Source organism: Poecilia formosa, unplaced genomic scaffold (genome assembly GCF_000485575.1).
Source record: "Poecilia formosa unplaced genomic scaffold, Poecilia_formosa-5.1.2 Scaffold936, whole genome shotgun sequence".
Taxonomy (NCBI): domain Eukaryota; kingdom Metazoa; phylum Chordata; class Actinopteri; order Cyprinodontiformes; family Poeciliidae; genus Poecilia; species Poecilia formosa.
The window spans coordinates 18,718-36,955 of record NW_006800875.1 but is presented as its reverse complement, the minus strand read 5'-3'; the positions used below and the strand labels follow the sequence as shown (position 1 = coordinate 36,955).

General features: G+C 39.2%; 1 protein-coding gene across 4 annotated transcripts in view; it reads right to left on the bottom strand.

Moving 5' to 3' along the window:
• The window catches only part of aco1 (aconitase 1, soluble), a 39,044-nt gene that overhangs the window by 12,562 nt on the left and 8,244 nt on the right, over positions 1–18,238 (bottom strand). For all 4 annotated transcript variants that reach the window (XM_007543904.2, XM_016667177.1, XM_007543905.2 and 1 more), the window contains 10 exons: positions 9,794–9,931; positions 9,628–9,697; positions 9,367–9,550; positions 8,141–8,280; positions 7,875–8,046; positions 7,586–7,686; positions 7,329–7,445; positions 6,919–7,078; positions 6,696–6,831; positions 206–290 (listed from right to left, as the gene is read on the bottom strand). In XM_007543904.2, the coding sequence (XP_007543966.1) occupies positions 206–290; positions 6,696–6,831; positions 6,919–7,078; positions 7,329–7,445; positions 7,586–7,686; positions 7,875–8,046; positions 8,141–8,280; positions 9,367–9,550; positions 9,628–9,697; positions 9,794–9,931 (1,303 nt within the window). The remainder of the gene's footprint in view (positions 1–205; positions 291–6,695; positions 6,832–6,918; positions 7,079–7,328; positions 7,446–7,585; positions 7,687–7,874; positions 8,047–8,140; positions 8,281–9,366; positions 9,551–9,627; positions 9,698–9,793; positions 9,932–18,238) is intronic.

Genomic DNA, 18,238 nt, shown 5'->3' with positions numbered 1-18,238 from the left:
TTAAGTTTTCTGTCACTTTATTATTTCTGCTATAACTAATGTATATTTGCATATAAAATAAGTCAATAGAGTTTCATTTGCAATTTTTATGTCTTTGTGTCATGAGGCAGGCAGATAGCCTCTCAGGCAGCTGGTGAGAGAAAAAGTAAATCTTGCTCTCAAAAGTTTGGGCACCCCTGAAGTAGAGCAATAGTGTTACACATACCTTAGTTATGGCCTCCACCACTGAATCAGGGAGTGGACCACTGTTTCCAATACACGTCATGCAGCCATAGCCAACAACCTCAAAGCTGACATGAGACAAAAAAAAAACAACTGTTAAAGTAGAATGTGGGTCTGTGTATTTTCAGGCAGTTAGTTTTTGTTTAGTTTTTTCATTTCAAATGAAAAAAACAAAAATAGACTAGTTTTTTTGTTTTTAGTTTATTAAACCAAAATTGGAAATTGGATAATGGCTCGGCTCAGCTCGTTATCCGATTTCCTATTAAGAGCACAAAATGAAAATGGAAAAATGGATAACGAGCGTTCAATTTTGATTTTTATGATTTCATTTTTGACAAGCAAGTAAGTAAAGTTTATTTATAAAGCTCTTTTCACAGACATACATGCTGTACAATAAAAATCAACCTTAAAAACCCTACAAAACACAAAACCACCGGTAGAAACACAACAAAATCAAGATATAAAAGTCTGGAAAAATAAAAATGTTTTTAGATGCTTTTTAAAAATCTCCACAGAGTCAGGAAAACGGACCTGCAAGGGCAAACTGTTCCACAGCCACCGACTGAAAGGCCTGGTCCCCTTTAGTTTTTAACTGTTCATGGAACAACCAAAAGATTCAGACTTTGAGAACGAAGACCACGGACAGCAGAATATTTAGTTAAAAGTTGACAAAGATGATCAGGAGCCTGGCCATGTAATGCTCTGTATGTCAACACAAGGACTTTAAAACGAATTCTAAAATCAACTGGGAGTGTCAGATCTGGTCATCATGTGAATGAGGTAAGTCCAGCCAAGCTCAGTTCAGCAGAATTTAGAAGCTTTATTTTTCTACACTGGTACCTTTCTAGATTACAGATCATAAACTACACTGAGAACGCAGTGAGCAACGCAGAGGATCCCACAATGTCTAGGGACACAGGTAAACTTAAATATACTGGGGAAAAACACAATCAGGAAAACAAAACAGCTGCGTTAATTAAGCCCAGGTGGCAGGGATGAAGGCTAATGTCAACAGAACCCATCATGACAGGGAGCAAAGTAATGAATATAGAACAGGAAAGATATGACATGATTTACTGGATTTGGTGAGAAGTCTGGCTGCTGTGTTCTGTATAGATTACAAAAGTGAAATTGAGGCTTTATCCAGGCAGGTAAAAAGGGCATTACAGTAGTCTAGACGAGATGATACAAAAGCATGAATGATATTCTCTAGGTCAACTCTTGAGACCATTTGTTTGATTTTAGAAATGTTTCTTAAGTGAAAGAAACAAGAATGGCAAACAGCCTTAATGTGTGAGTCGAAGCCTAATAATGAATCAAATGTGACACCTAGATTTTTTACCTTTGACTTTACTAATGGGCGAAAGGATCCAATTGTCTGGCTGATATTGTTGTGTAGGTCAGTAGTCCCCAACCTTTTTACCACCATGGACCGGTGGTAAAAAGGTTGGCAATTTTACTGCAACCCTGATCCACCTGTCCTGATGTNGGATAATGGCTCGGCTCAGCTCGTTATCCGATTTCCTATTAAGAGCACAAAATGAAAATGGAAAAATGGATAACGAGCGTTCAATTTTGATTTTTATGATTTCATTTTTGACAAGCAAGTAAGTAAAGTTTATTTATAAAGCTCTTTTCACAGACATACATGCTGTACAATAAAAATCAACCTTAAAAACCCTACAAAACACAAAACCACCGGTAGAAACACAACAAAATCAAGATATAAAAGTCTGGAAAAATAAAAATGTTTTTAGATGCTTTTTAAAAATCTCCACAGAGTCAGGAAAATGGAGCTGCAAGGGCAAACTGTTCCACAGCCACCGACTGAAAGGCCTGGTCCCCTTTAGTTTTTAACTGTTCATGGAACAACCAAAAGATTCAGACTTTGAGAACGAAGACCACGGACAGCAGAATATTTAGTTAAAAGTTGACAAAGATGATCAGGAGCCTGGCCATGTAATGCTCTGTATGTCAACACAAGGACTTTAAAACGAATTCTAAAATCAACTGGGAGTGTCAGATCTGGTCATCATGTGAATGAGGTAAGTCCAGCCAAGCTCAGTTCAGCAGAATTTAGAAGCTTTATTTTTCTACACTGGTACCTTTCTAGATTACAGATCATAAACTACACTGAGAACGCAGTGAGCAACGCAGAGGATCCCACAATGTCTAGGGACACAGGTAAACTTAAATATACTGGGGAAAAACACAATCAGGAAAACAAAACAGCTGCGTTAATTAAGCCCAGGTGGCAGGGATGAAGGCTAATGTCAACAGAACCCATCATGACAGGGAGCAAAGTAATGAATATAGAACAGGAGCGATATGACATGATTTACTGGATTTGGTGAGAAGTCTGGCTGCTGTGTTCTGTATAGATTACAAAAGTGAAATTGAGGCTTTATCCAGGCAGGTAAAAAGGGCATTACAGTAGTCTAGACGAGATGATACAAAAGCATGAATGATATTCTCTAGGTTGATTTTAGAAATGTTTCTTAAGTGAAAGAAACAAGAATGGCAAACAGCCTTAATGTGTGAGTCGAAGCCTAATAATGAATCAAATGTGACACTTAGATTTTTTACCTTTGATTTTACTAATGGGCGAAAGGATCCAATTGTCTGGCTGATATTGTTGTGTAGGTCAGTAGTCCCCAACCTTTTTACCACCATGGACCGGTGGTAAAAAGGTTGGCAATTTTACTGCAACCCTGATCCACCTGTCCTGATGTGTCACAACTGATCTGGTCCAGTCGGTAGAACGTTGGGACCGCTCCAATCTAAAATCGGACATACTGTATTCAACATTGTTTTCGCAGCCCGTAGGGTTTTCCTTGACAGTGAGCGAGAATGCAGTCCATTAAATGTGACAGGTAGCCAATCGGACAGCGCAGTGACGTAAGCACGGAGGAGAATCCCAAACAGCTGAATAGAGCGGCTGCCACACCGTCATTTATCCAATGCCTTTTCTTTTTGTTACATCTGTTATCGCTTAAAATAAGTCCACAAACTATCACTGTTTCTACATTGTCATCCGTGTTTGTTTAATCTAAATTCACGTATGGTATGTTGGGGATTTTACGGGATTTTCTTCTGCAACCGGGATGTTCGTGACTGGAATCAGTTCGTGTGTGGTGTGTTGCTCCTGCCGTGTGGCTGGACACATGAACCGATCAAACCTGCTATATTTTTATCGGCTCATGTCGTGTGTGGTCACAGAGGTTTGTAAAATCAGCCGACAATCCTTAAATCGTGCCGTGTGAACCAGACTTAAGATTCACAAGCTGTACTCCTCTAATCTCGACTACTGCCCTAATGCTCTCTGACTCTGGTCGCTATGGTAACGTATACACATCCCTTCAAAATAAGATACAGATGCGCCACAAAAACTAACCTTTTATTTTCATGAAAATTTTAACTCTCGATAACGACAAATCAATGGGAACCTTGAGCTTATTTGTCTGCAACAAGACTGTCCCACCTGGGAGTGATGGGAGACAATGACACACCAAGGTGTGTTGCTTCAGCACAGGGTGCTTGGTCTCTACGTGGCGAAGCAGTTTGAAGGCTTCATTGCCTCATTATTGAGCCGATTGCCGTATATTACAGAGCGGGCTTGTAATGTGGCAATCACCTACCAGTCTGGTATAAATCCATCCTCATGTCTCTTCTCTGGGCCTTTTCCCTTTCGCAAATAAACTGTCCAAGGACATGTGTTTCTTACTGCTTGTGGGCTCAATGTTGGCTAGTGTGAACTGAGAAAATCCAGTTAAAGGATTTTCAAAATAAAAGATCCTTCAGACTCAGATAATACATTAAACGGAAATATTTAATTATTTCTTGTGCGGCCTGGTACCAATTGGTCTACAGACCGGTCTGCAGCCCGGTGGTTTGGGACGACTGGTGTAGGTGACTGGGAGCAATAGTTATAGTTTCTGTCTTCCTGGTGTTTAGAACCAGAAAGTTACTGGAGAGTCAAACACTGATATGGGACAAACATTGGACGAGGATGACTCACCTGTCTAGTTGATGCGGTCTAAATGAAAAATACAACTGAATGTCATCAGAGTAAATATCATAAGAGATATCCGACAAGGACTGACTAATACCGGCAAGTGGAATGATATAAAAAGAAAACAAAAGTGGACCCAAAACTGAGCGTTGTGGCACACCACAAGTTAAGGGGGCATAGTCAGAGGAAAATCTGTCCGTCTTAATGCAGTATGTCCAGTGAGCTAAATATGAGGTCAACCAGTCCAAAGCTGAGCCACACATACCAGCCAGGACCTTTAGGCTATTTCAAAAGGATTGCATGGTCTACAGTATCAAAGACACCACTAAGATCTAATAAAACCAATGATTAAAAGATCATTATGGACTTTTACTAAAGCAGTTTCAGTGGAAGCCAGACAGAAAGGGATCAGAGATCTGTAACGGACTAAACCAGGATCTGAGTTGAGTTTCTACAACTTTTTCAAGTAATTTACTGAGGAAGGGAAGTTTAGAGAAGGGATGGAAATTGGAGATTGTACCAGGGTCAAGCGGTCTGACCCGGAAGTTCTCTGTCCGGCTTACACAGGGGCCGTGTATCATACATCAAAATATAATATTCTTCTCTGGAGATTTCGATAATTCTGAAGATGTTAGTATCTTCTAAACTCTTCCACTATGTTTTCTTCCAATACCAGTTACTAATATTCCCTTCCTCTGATTTTTTTTTTAGGTTGTAAATTCATATTATTGTGTGTGTGCATGCATGTGTGTACACACACTCTCCAGAGAATAATATTATATTTTGTGTGTGCGCGTGTGTGTATGTGAAATATACACTTCCCTTGGTTTGGCTTCTTACATGCAGTGTGAACTTTTTTTTAACAATTTTTTTTATTGTTTCATACAGGCAGCTGTTCCACTATGAGAGAGGCCACAGCTCCAGGTTTGGATGCAGCTTCCCGGTGATCCTCTTCCTCCTCCTGACATCGTCTTCTTCAGTATCTCCTCATCTTTCATATACTTAAAGTATAGAAATATTTTGTTATGATTCCCCAACATAAGCTGAATATCTGTTTGTATGTTATTGTAATAAATACATTTTTAGGAAAACATTTTGTCCCTGTTTATTTTGTAAGATTTGAGTTTACAATCTGATAAGAGAAAATAAGGTTGGTAAATATATAGTAAGTACTGTAAATAAATCATCCAGTTATAAAGCACCAACTGGCTATATACAGGCTGATTAAAATTTTTATATGAAATAATTAGTTTTATGTTTCTTGCCTATGAATCCAGAGCAAATAAATAATGGAAAGAATCAACTCAAAACTTTTAATTCAAAAGTTGTTCATTATGTTTAGTCAGTTGAGGATAATAATTTATAAGCAGAATCATATTGTTGGACAGTCATAAGTCACTGATAAAAGTGTGAAAAAATATCCTGAGGGGATAAACCATGGAAGAGGATGATAGAACCTCATAACATTTAGCTAGCACCAGCATTATTATTATTATTATTATTATTATTATTATTATTATTATTATTATTATTATTATTATTTTAAATTAAAATAAGAATTCTCAGAAAAACATCAGAATTTTGAGATTAAGGTCAGAATTCTGTTTTTTTTCCATGGCTATAATCCTCTTCCAAAGGAAAACATTTATTTATTTAATCTTTCAATAATCTAATAACATTGGCACATTATTTCAAACAATTTCTACTTAGAAATAGCTAAATTTTATTTTATATTTTGGATAATTATACTTTTCTGCATCCTTGTTCAAGACATAACAGATTATAATTTCTATGCAAATGCTATTCATAAAGGAAAAACTTTAAAAACCTAGGGTTTGAATGACTGTTCTGGGAGAATGCTGTAGTTGTGGTTTGAGCGTCGTTTTAAACCTGAGCACATTTTCAAGGTTGTGAAAAATTGGGCAGACTAGCCCTTTAGCCATTTACTGAATCGAAGCTGCATTTAGAGGCCTTTGGCTTCATATACAAAACAAAGTCAGAGTTCAAGAATTTCTGTGTGAAGGTATCATGATGAAATTAATTACATGCCGCTTTGGATGACTTTACACAAACGGGTCTCTACACAGTGTGCATGACAGAAAGAACTTCCGGGTCAGACCGCTTGTCAAAAATGAAATCATGAAAATCGAAATTCAGCGCTTGTTGTCCGTTTTTTCCATTTCCATTTTGTGCACTAAATGGGAACTCGGATAACAAGCCGAACTGAGCCGTTATCCGATTTTCGATTTTGGTTTAATAAACGAAAAAACGAGTCTATTTTTATTTTTTTATTTTTCATTTCAATGAAAAATTAAGTAAATTAATGAAAACACCTAAAATATTGACTTAAAGTATAACTGACAATGTGTAAATAATGTTTCTCATTAGTTGCCTAAACCAGCCAACATGAGTGGGTACATTAAGAGTCTATCAACTCAGACGTAACTACTGAGCAGCTTACCCCAGCTGAGACATGAAGTCCATGACGCCACTCTTCTTCAGGTAGTAGGTCACCACTCCACTGCCAGGTGACAGGCTTGTCTTTATGTACGGCTTCACATTTAGACCATACTCTATTGCTTTCTTAGCAAGAAGCCCTGGAACAACAGATGCTAGCAGTCAGTTTTGATTGGGACAATGGGTCATTTCAACATTAGTGCCATGGACAGATGTGGTACATCCACCTGCTCCAAGCATGACAGATGGGTTGCTGGTGTTGGTGCAGCTGGTGATAGCAGCAATGACTACTGAGCCATGGCCCAGAGTATACTCCTTCCCACTGAATTGGAAGGTGACCGCAGTGCTATGGCGTTCAGGTGCCACCTGGAAACCCTTAAATCCTTGCTAAGAAGATCAGAATTGAACGGTAAAATTAAATAGTTCGATAAAAGCAATAAAAAAAATAGAAGAGTCACTATTTAATGATATTCACCATTGAATTTCACAGACATAATAAATCATGGTAAAATACAGTATAAAGTTGAATAAATTCAAAAGCTGAAATGTTTAACATAACTTTCACTACTGTGTTGTGGCTTTGCCTTTTGTTGACCCTTCTATTGTATAAAACTAAACCAACGTAAATTTAACTAACCTTTGCTCCCAAACAAGATTCAAAATCCGTTTTCATTTCAGAAACGGGAATCCTGTCCTGTGGCCTTTTGGGACCACTGCAGCAAGGAACCACTGTGCCAAGGTCTAACTGTACTACCTTAAAGAGAAAAGAAAAACAAAGATCCAAAAGTCTTCGATCAGCCTTTAATGATTTAAATTGACTCTGATTTTAAATCCCAAACATACATTTGTTTTTCAGTTTTGAAACAAATCATGCAAGAAGATGAGCTTAATTACATGAGTGAAATCTGGATCCTGGGCAATATTATTGTAGTCTCTGAACATGCCTGCTGCCTTCAGGTACTTGGTAATGTAGGCCAGAGTTTCTGGTTCCCGTCCTAAAACAAGACACTATCATCACTTTTGATGAATGAGGTAAAACGTCTAATATCCATAGCTTCAAACTTACAGAGCATAAAGAGCAGTAACTGCTGAAAATCACATACTATTTTCTGTTGAGTTAATCTAGCAATCTTAAAAGTCTCCAGAAATAAGAGAATTCTAGTTCACACAGCTGGACACTCACCAGTCTGCTCCAGGTACTTAACACTGATGTCATCCACTGGGAAAAAAGCCGCTGTGGCTCCGTACTCGGGACACATATTAGCAATGGTGGCTCTGTCAGCAATGGATAGCTGGGCCACACCTGGGCCGAAAAACTCCACAAACTTCCCCACAACACCCACCTGACGGAGGTGCTTCAGGTCCAAGAAGTGGAGGAGTACGAAATGTCAGGGACACTGGACCATTTTGTTGTCATTTCTGCAGATAACCTCTGCAGAAACTAATTACCTTAGTCACAGTGAGGACGATGTCAGTGGAGGTGATGAGCTTGTCTGGTGTACCATGCAGTTTGTATCCCACCACTTCAGGAAGCACCATGCTTATTGGCTGCCCCAGCATCACAGCTTCTGCTTCAATGCCCCCAACACCTGAATGGCAAAGGCTGACTTTAATTTAGCAGCGAATCAGTACCTTTAACCCTTGTATGTCGAAATGGGGTCCAACCGACCCCACACACGTAAAACCTGTATCATTTTTCATAAACCTCTACGTTTGCCTCAGTCCTCGCACGCACAAGGGTTAAGGATGACATGCTATGAATGCACATTATCTATCTATCTATCTATCTATCTATCTATCTATCTATCTATCTATCTATCTATTTATTTATTTTTGGATAGTTAAACTGATGTCAACCTGATTTTAAGGCCAGAATTAGCATCACTGATCCCCAAGGCTCCCGCATGCTTTAAATGTTTCTAGGAACCAGTTCATGTCACTGGTTCCTAGTGACGTGAACCAGTCACTAGGAGGTTTCAGCACAACTTCTGACAGACAGGAAATAGGTTGGCTATTTCAGCAGGAACATGTGAAACATGCAGGACACAAATCCTATAAAGGTAGGCTGGTTTTATCAAGTGATTACATGTTTATATACATATTATTATTTTTGAAATGTGTGAAAACTGTTTCCTATTGAAGCCCATTTCCGGCATGAAAGAAAAAATAAAAGACCAACAGGAAGTCATAATTATGACTTTCAAAGTCATAATTATGACTTTGAAAGTCATAATTATGAGATTTAAAGTCATAATTTCGACTTTCAAATTTCAAATCTCATAATTATGACTTTGAAAGTCAAAAATATGACTTCCTGTTGGTCTTTCATTTTTTCTTTTATGGCGGAAATGGGCTTCCCTAGGAAACAGTTTTCACACATTTCAAAATAATAATATGTATATAAACATGTAATCACTTGATAAAACCAGCCTACCTTTATAGGATTTGTGTCCTGCATGTTTTTTTCTGATTCTCCAAAAACTTAAAAGCCATCAGGAGAAAATTCAGTGTCACAAGATTTCTGGAAAAATGTAATAAAAGTCTGACAACATGATCATCTGCATGTAACACTGTAAAGTCAAACATCAAGAGTATAATTGACTTCATACTTGCTGTAGTTCAAACAAACCAAATAGATTGGAATAAGGTAAGGGTTGTATGCGTTATAGTCTCACCCCAGCCAAGAACACCCAGTCCATCAATCATGGTGGTGTGGGAGTCTGTGCCCACCAGACTGTCTGGGTAGAAGAAGCCATCGTAATTAAACACCACCCGGGCCAAATACTCCAGGTTGACCTGGTGAACAATTCCTGAACCGGGAGGAATGATCCGCATGTTCTTGAAGACTTTGGACCCCCACTGGGAAAAACAGGCATCATGTTAACAATCTAGTTACTTCAAATAGTATAGACAAAGAGGTTGTTTTTAATATACACCTTCAAAAACTGAAATCTTTCTCTATTGCGGTCAAACTCTAAATCCTGGTTCTTCTGAAGGCTGTCAGACCTGGAGGAAGAAACAGGACCCATCAAGAGATAAAGCAGCAGGATAACACACAATCTACAGAATGATCCAATGATGGCAAGAACTGCAAGGTCTTACTTCCTGTTAAAGTCCACTTGGATGGAGTGATCAATAACGAGGTCAGCAGGACAAACTGGATTAATCTTTTCTGGGTCACCATCCAACTTCATCACGGCATCCCGCATGGCAGCGAAGTCTACCACAGCAGGAACACCACTGTAAAGACACACAATGTCAACAGACAGACAAGCACTTAAAACTAATTCTGAAACTTTTCAAATACAAACATTTTTTACAGGTCTTCTGACAATTACAATAATTTATATATTTATATATTTGAGAAAACCTGTTATGAAACCTTTTGTGTTTTATACTTTCATTGAACAGGACAAGAAAAGGCTGGTACTGATAAACGCAATTAGACCCCAGAAAAAGCCAGATCTTATGAAAATGTGGCTGAAGCTGGTTCTTACCAGCTCACACTGTCTTCAGTGTGAGCTGAAAGGCCACTCATTGAGGAGGAAGCCATTACTCCAAAAATAAACATAAAAAAGCGAGACTGCAGTTTGTAAAGACATGCAGGGACAAAGTTCTTCATTTTTGTAGACATGTCCTGTGGTTTGACAACACTAAGATTAAAATATTTGGCCATAATGAGCATAGCTACATTTGGAGGAAAAACTGGGACGCTTGGGATCAACCCATCCTCATACTTCCTGTCTATGAAGTATAAGAGTGCCAGCATCATGTTGTGGGACTGTTTTGCTGCATAACTGGGTGCACGTCATAAAATAGATCGAATCATGAGGAAAGAACATTATGTAGGAATGCTGAAGTCACACCTAATGGCATCAGCCAAGAAGTTAAATGGACAATAATCATCAGCCCAAAAATTAACATGGACTCCCATGTAAATTTCTAACTTTGAAAATATTAAAATTTAAATGTCTGACATATCCTTTTTCTCATTTTTTGACTTCAGATAATGAAGGAAAAATGTGTAAATGTAGTTTTATTTGGTGTATCTAAACTTCTATTTCAACTGTAAATAAGACAGGTACATTAACTAGGACATATTACAATGGAAGAATGCAACAAACTACTTCTAATAAAAATACTCCAGGGTTTCACCCAGTGTAAATCCTGGTGGACTGCTAGGCTTTACTTGCCCCCCGCTAGGCTACACATTGCTTGAATTTTTTTTAAAGGTTTTGTTGGCTCTAGTGGCCTTTATTTGAAAGTAGTTCAACAGGAAACAGGGTAATCAGAGAAGGGGAAGACATGCGGCAAATGTTGCCAGGTCGGGAATTGAACCTGTGACTACCGCCACATGGACTAAAGCCTCAATACGTGGGTCGTGCTTTGCCTCTGCACCACCACAGCACCCACGTTGCTTGTTTTTATATATAAAATTATTTTTATTTATTTATTTATTTTTTTAAATAAGCTTGACTACAGCATCTCTGCTGCACTGAGAATATAACTGGCAGGGCAGAGTTGTTCCTGAAAGATAGGTTTATAGTTGATGATTTGAACAGGGCATGAAGGCGGGAGTGTGCACCAATCACATTGCTGGCGCCTCGGTGCTTTAGCCTCCTAACGTGTTATTGCAGTTTGATCTCTGAAAACTTTCACTAAAATTGGACACAGTCTCCCATGTAAGGGCATTTATTTAGAACACTTTATTTGGGATTTTTTAGTAACAACATCACATTTATTAACTGACAGGACAAAATTGGTTCAGTATCAATCAAAATTCAAACAATAAGACATACCTGAAGTAAAATACATTTACGATAATATAACACAACAAAAAGACAAGAAGAACTGGAAGGGGATTGGACAAGGTAGGGAAAAGGGCTAACCAATAAGGATTAAGAAAAATGTATATGAATCAGAGATAGGGTGAGAGACAGATGGTATCAGCATCGCTCATAGATCCTGTCGAGTCCGGCTCGATTACAGGATGATCAATCAATCCAATGTGCTGGTAGATTTTGCATATACCTTAAAAATGGTTGCCATATTTTATAAAAAGTCTTACTTCTATTCTGCATCCAATAGGTTATTTTTTCTAGGGTCACACAGCTGTTGAGCTCACAAAGCCATATTTAATTGGAAGGGGGGCCTCTGATTTCCATTTTGTTGTAATACATTTTTTAGCAACTGCCAGAAGGACTTCTATAAGTTTCTTATTATTTGTCTTTAGATTGGAGTTCATAAAGTTCCCCAATAAACAAATTTCNGAGACTGGACCATGTATAGAAATCTAGGGAGGATATTCATCTTTATAACATTAATTCTACCAAGTAATGTGAGAGGTAAATCCATCCATTTTCCTAAGTCTTCACTCTCCTTCTGATGGAGGCTAACTAAGTTGAGTTTAAACAGATTTTTAAGATTACCATCAACAAACACCCCTAAATATTTGAAACCTTCAGGAGATCAAAGTTAAAATTGGACATGTTTTTAACTTTACTGTAGTCAAATACAGACATCGGTAACACCTCACTCTTTTCCAGAAAACTTTGTATCCACAAAATGAGCTGTATTTACTCAGTAGTTCCGGAAGGTGACACAAGAGAGTGTTCTGGATTGGTTAAAAATAAAATGTCTTCCGTAAAAAATGAAATCTTATGTATGTCAGTACCAATCTAAAAACCACTAATATTATGATTTATTCTAATGGCCTTAGCCAAGGGCTCGATGGCAAGCACAAAGAGGGCGGGACTAACTGGATCTCCCTGTCTGTTGCCTCTGTACAGCCGAAATGACTCAGAGGTGATCCCATTGATAACAACTCTAGCTTGAGGGGATCTATAAAGAGATCATTAAAATTTTTTGTTTAATTCGTTATTTAGAATAAGTTTTTTGGTTAGTAAGTCACTTAATTAGTTAATTTTCAGGTTGGGATGTGGGTATTTCACGGTATAAATATTATATTATGCACATGGGTGGTCACAAGGTTTTTTACCAGTTTACCAGTCATCAGTCGCCAGTCAGAGAACAGGTGCAGGAGTCAGAGCAGGAGAAGGAGAATCCTGTGAAGCCTGTAACCTTTTGCCTGAACTATGAAATAAAACAACCAAAGAACTGCATTTCGTCTTTTTGATCTTTTTGGGCTGCGTAAGCCAGAATCCATGGTGCATCAGGTGACTATTTGAGTTAGATTCACCTTTTGTTTTGATCACCTTTGAGTTTTGAGGGTTTTTTTATTTTTGAATTTAAGTTTTGGGGACAAATAGTCACTACACCAGGTGATCGGCAAAGATCGGCCTCATAGGTGATTGGTATTGGCAGCAAAAAACCTGATTGGAGCATCCCTACTATCAAGCACAGGATCTAAACAGAGGCTAAAGTCCCCTCCAACTACTAGAAACCCTGGTGCTTGGGAGACCTGAAGAAAACCTTCCTGCATAAATAGACTATCGCCATAATTAGGTGCATATATAGAGGTGCATATATATTCAAAAACATCCAGGATTCTGAATTCATTTGCCCTTGTACCATGATAAATCTACCTGAAGGGTCAGATATAATTGCAGTAGCAACAAAAGTAAAGTTTTTATGCAGCAAAATTGTTGTTCCTCTCGACTTTGAACTAAATGAAGAAAAATATTTTGAACCCACCCAATCTCTTTTTAGCTTTTTGTGCTTCCTGTCAGATAAATGTGTTTCTTGTAAATAAATGATATCAGGTTTAAATTTTTTCAGGTAGCTATAGACTCCTTTGTAATCAGAAGGATCAGGATGGATCACCATCCTCCTCGCCAGTTGTCGAGGAGCCAATATGGATCTGATACACTGTCTCTGGAGAAGTAGACCTAATGGTGACCTCGAGTGTCAGTCATCTTAACAATCCATTCTGCTCCAGTACTGACTTGGTATTAATAGTCAGTGATCACTGGTCGTGGATGCCTGCTGCCCCCATTGTGCCAGGGTGTTGATGAATTTAAAGGCTTCTTCTGAGGTATAGAAAAAGCGGGTTCCTCCGATATTCGGTTGGACATTCAGGCATGCAGGATAGATAGCACATAGCAGGAGATGTTTCTTGCTTTAATTGCTTGCGGGGATGAGATGTTTGCAACATCTGGCTAATTCTGGACTCATATCAGAGAAAAAAGTACATTTTAATGTTGTCAAAACAGACATTTCCTCTCTTTTTAGCCAAAGCCAAAATTTTCTCTTGATCTTGAAATCTCAGGAGACGTATCAGGATGGGTCTCGGGGTGGTACGAGGTGGTTCACCTGGTCTGGGCTCCATAGTCACGGTCCTGTGTGCTCGTGCAATTTCCACCTCCAGCCTTTGAGCTGCTGCATCTGGGCCGCCAGCTCCCAACACCTCTGGTATCCAAGTTGTGAAGAATTTCACAAGGTCCGTTCCCGCAGAGCCTTCTTTTAGTCCCAACACTCAAATATTATTTCTCCTGCAATGATTTTCCAGCCGGTTGATTTTCTTTTTAAGGAACTCGTCACCTTTTAGCTGTTTCGTCAGCTGTTTAAACTCATTTACAGCGTCCTCAGTATCACTGATTCGATTCTCAGCCACAGGCTGCAGTGGTGCAGTTGGTAGCACTGTTGCCTTTGAGCAAGAAGGTTCTGGTTCAATCTCTGGGCCGGGTTCTCTCTGTATGGAGTTTGCATATTCTCCTTCTCTCCTTGTGCATGCGTGGGTTCTCCAGCTTCTCCCCACAGTTCAAAAACATAACTGTCAGGTTAATTGATTTTTCTTAGATATGGATGTGTGGGCTGCATATGTTCTCCCTGTCCATGCGTGGGTTCTCTCCAGGTACTCTGGCTTCCACCCACAGTCCAAAAACATGACTCGGTTAATTGGTCTCCCTAAATTGCAGAGGGGGGCTTAATAAATCTGCAATTAAGGACGCAGCCCTGCGTCTCCAATGCCAAATCATGGATTCGTTCATGCCAAGTTTACTGCCGTGCAGCGGCTCCATTTCCCTCCTGTACTACCAGATCAATAGCCCTCAACTTAAAACCTGCATTATATGAACTTCTGTATTTGGTTTCCATGATGAGGGGGTATGAGTTTGAAAACATTTTTCACTCATGCCTGCTGCTAGCATGTGCTTGTTCTAAATGAAAATTAGCGCTTTCTTCTTTGATTTCCAATTTTGACTTCCAATGATTCACTTCCTACAAAAGAGCCCCAGGGCGGTTGAAGAAAAGTCCACAGAAAAGCTGCACCAGGCTACAAGCTGCATAGTTCAAAGCCTGGGAAAAAAGTAGCAGCTTTATAGTTCGAAAAATACAGTATTTGTGAACAAACAGAGCACAAACTCAAAGATTAAACTCACATTATTAGATTGTAGCTGTGGTAAAAAAAAAAAAACTAAATAAATTTAAAAAAAAAACTAATGAAGATTGTTCTTTGTGCTTTTATAAAGTAAACTTGCCAGCTCCTTAAAATCTTAAATTTAAATGGTAATCCATTTTAAATATTTTAATATATCTATGCTGAAGGTAAAGGTAAAGGTAATTTTATTTATACAGCACATTTTCAGCAATAATGCAATACAAAGTGCTCTACAGGAATTAAAAAGGAAAAACAAACAAAATAACAAACCAAAGGAAAGAGCAAAAAAAAAGAAAAAAAGAAAAATAATCTAATGTTGATCTAAACCAGAAGTCTCATTCTCGCGGGCCAACTGCGGCCCACAGGACGATGTCTCATGGCCCCCACCGTGATATGACAGTATAACATTAGTGCAGCCCACAGGGTGAGCGGACCTCTAAAGTTAGTCCGGCCCGCCGTTCCTCGTCAAGGCCTGACATTCGGTGCTAGGCCGAATGTCTAGCACCTTCATGCACGTCTAGTAGCGTGCATGAAGTGCTACGCCGACTTCATGCACGCTACACTTGTAACAATAGTGTGGCGGATGATGGAACAGTCCGGTACCAGTTTCCCTTTCTTGCAGTTGCCATTCCGGTACTTTCTACCATTAACAAATGTCACGATTGGGTGTGCTGTGGTTGCACAGGAGTTAAGCACAACCCACATATGGAGGCCTTAGTCCTCGACGCAGCTGTCACAGGTTCGATTCCCGGCCTGGCGACCTTTGCCACATGTCTTCCCCCTTCTCTCATTACCCACTTTCCTGTCAATTAACTATCAAGTAAAGGCCACTAGAGCAAAAAAAATCTTTAAAACTAAACAAATGCCATGATCAAACGCAGAGAGAGGTGACTGCTCGTCATCTGCTGACAAGTAGAAGCGGTAATGACGTCACGCGTCGAGACGTTCTCCTTACATTGCTAGCTGGCTAAAGACTTCTATAAAACGCAGAACAAGAGTGACGCCAAGTGGAATAAACTTAGGGTGCGTTCACACTGCAGCCTAAAGTGACCCAATTCCGACTTTTTTTTACGTAATGCCACCTGTATCTGATCTTTTCATGACAGTCTGAACAGCACAGGTCAGATATGGGTCGAATGCGACCCATATCCGATACGTATCCAGTTCAAATGCGACCTAACGTCCAGGCCGCATTCATCTGAACTGAACGTCACTGATACTCAACAAATTCTGCTTCCTGATATGCGCAAGCAGAAAGAAAAACAACAACCAAGACAGACTATAATGAGGATTATGTTGTTAATATGCTGCTCCGGTTGGACAACAACTTCAAATATGTAGGTAAGCTCCACCGTTAGCCTCCATTTTTACTTCCGCAAACACTGAGCACTTCTTCTTTTTATGGCGGTTGGCAGAACACTGAGAACGCTGATGCTATGGCGCCCTCTACTGCGCATGCGGGACACTTTCAGGTCGTTTTCTCGTTCAGACTGCAGAACGCATACAGGTGAGTAGAAACAGTTTCTAACAAGTAGTAGTATAAAAAGTAACTANACTAGAAACCCTGGTGCTTGGGAGACCTGAAGAAAAACTTCCTGCATAAATAGACTATCACCATTGTTAGGTGCATATATAGAGGTGCATATATATTCATAAACAGGTCGCATATGTGTGTCTGTGTGAACAGCCTGGCAAAAAAAGAAAAAAATCCAATTTGACAAAAAGTCTGATTTGGGTCACTTCAGGCTGCAGTGTGAATGCACCCTAAATTTTGTCACACCCTCATCATGTCTTTGTCAAAGCCAAAGCCTGCAGTTCATGTAATGGAGAAGTAAATAAATATTGATGACATTTGAGGATATTTTTTAAATGTTTGTGGAATTCTTTATGAGGCCCAGTCTCACCCAGACTCTGCCTCCAGCGGCCCCCGGGGGCATTGAGTTTGAGACCTCTGCTTTAAAGCAGTGGTCCCCAACTCCCGGTCCACGGACCGGTACCGGTCCGTGGACCGGAAATGTAAACGTTACCATAGCGACCAGAGTCAGAGAGCGTTTGGGCAGTGGTGAGAGGAGATGAGTAGAGCTTGTGAGCTTCTGATTGGCTACCTGTCACATTCAGAAGGTTGTATTCTCGTTCCCAGTCAGGGTAAACAACACAGGCTGCGATAAAAAGGCCAAGACAATCCAAATTGGGCATATTCAGGCTTTAGCAACACCAACATGCAGAAGCCTTATCTGACGGTTCATCCCCCCGGGCCGCAACAAAATTTCTAAATCTTGACCGGTCCCAGGTAATAAAAAGGTTGGGGACCAATGCTTTAAAATATGTAAACTAAGTGCTCATGTTCAGGGTTGCTAAGTATCCTCTGGTCTAATTCCATTTCTGGGTTGGAAGAACAGGAGTCTAAAAAGTAGTCTTGATCCAAAAGTGTCTCTGGGCTTCTGGTCTCTGCATCTAAATAGTGAGAACTCTACAGTTTATGAAAAAATAAGCTAAAGAGTGACTAATCTAATTCCTTTTGGGTTAAATGTGAGTACTCCTCTGTTTCTAAATAACTGATAATAACCTAAAGATGAATAGCTAATTTTTAAGTTTGTTCTAAGTCCTTTTCTGGATTAAAAGTGAGTAGAAACAGTTTCTAACAAGTAGTAGTATAAAAAGTAACTAAATAGTGACTGTTCCTGTATTTCTGGATTCTAAGTTCGATGTAATTCTANAAAGTAACTAAATAGTGACTGTTCCTGTATTTCTGGATTCTAAGTTCGATGTAATTCTAATTCTAATTCCTTTTCTGGGCTGTAGCAGTACGAGTCTCTGCATAAAAGTTATCTAGGAATTATAATGTTGATCTAAATTGTGCGTACTCCACAATTTCTGATATTACTAATAAACTAAAATAATCTAAAATAATCATTTTCTGAAACCACTAAATAAAATTTAACAGCATTGGTAATCTCAGTAAACAAATATTACATTTCTATATCTGTGGTCTGTGTTAAAATGACAGCATTTAAGGTTAAGGGGCTCCTCAAGCCCGGGGAGGGGGCGAGGGGGTCCGGAGCCTTAAGCAGTTGCTTAGTTCATTTACGGCTTGGGCCAGTTGTAAATGTGATCAGCATTACATAGTGTTTTTAGATGCACTAACTCCTGACTTAATTTGGATTTAAAAGAAGTGAAAATAATTGATATTTATTTTAATTATAGATTTT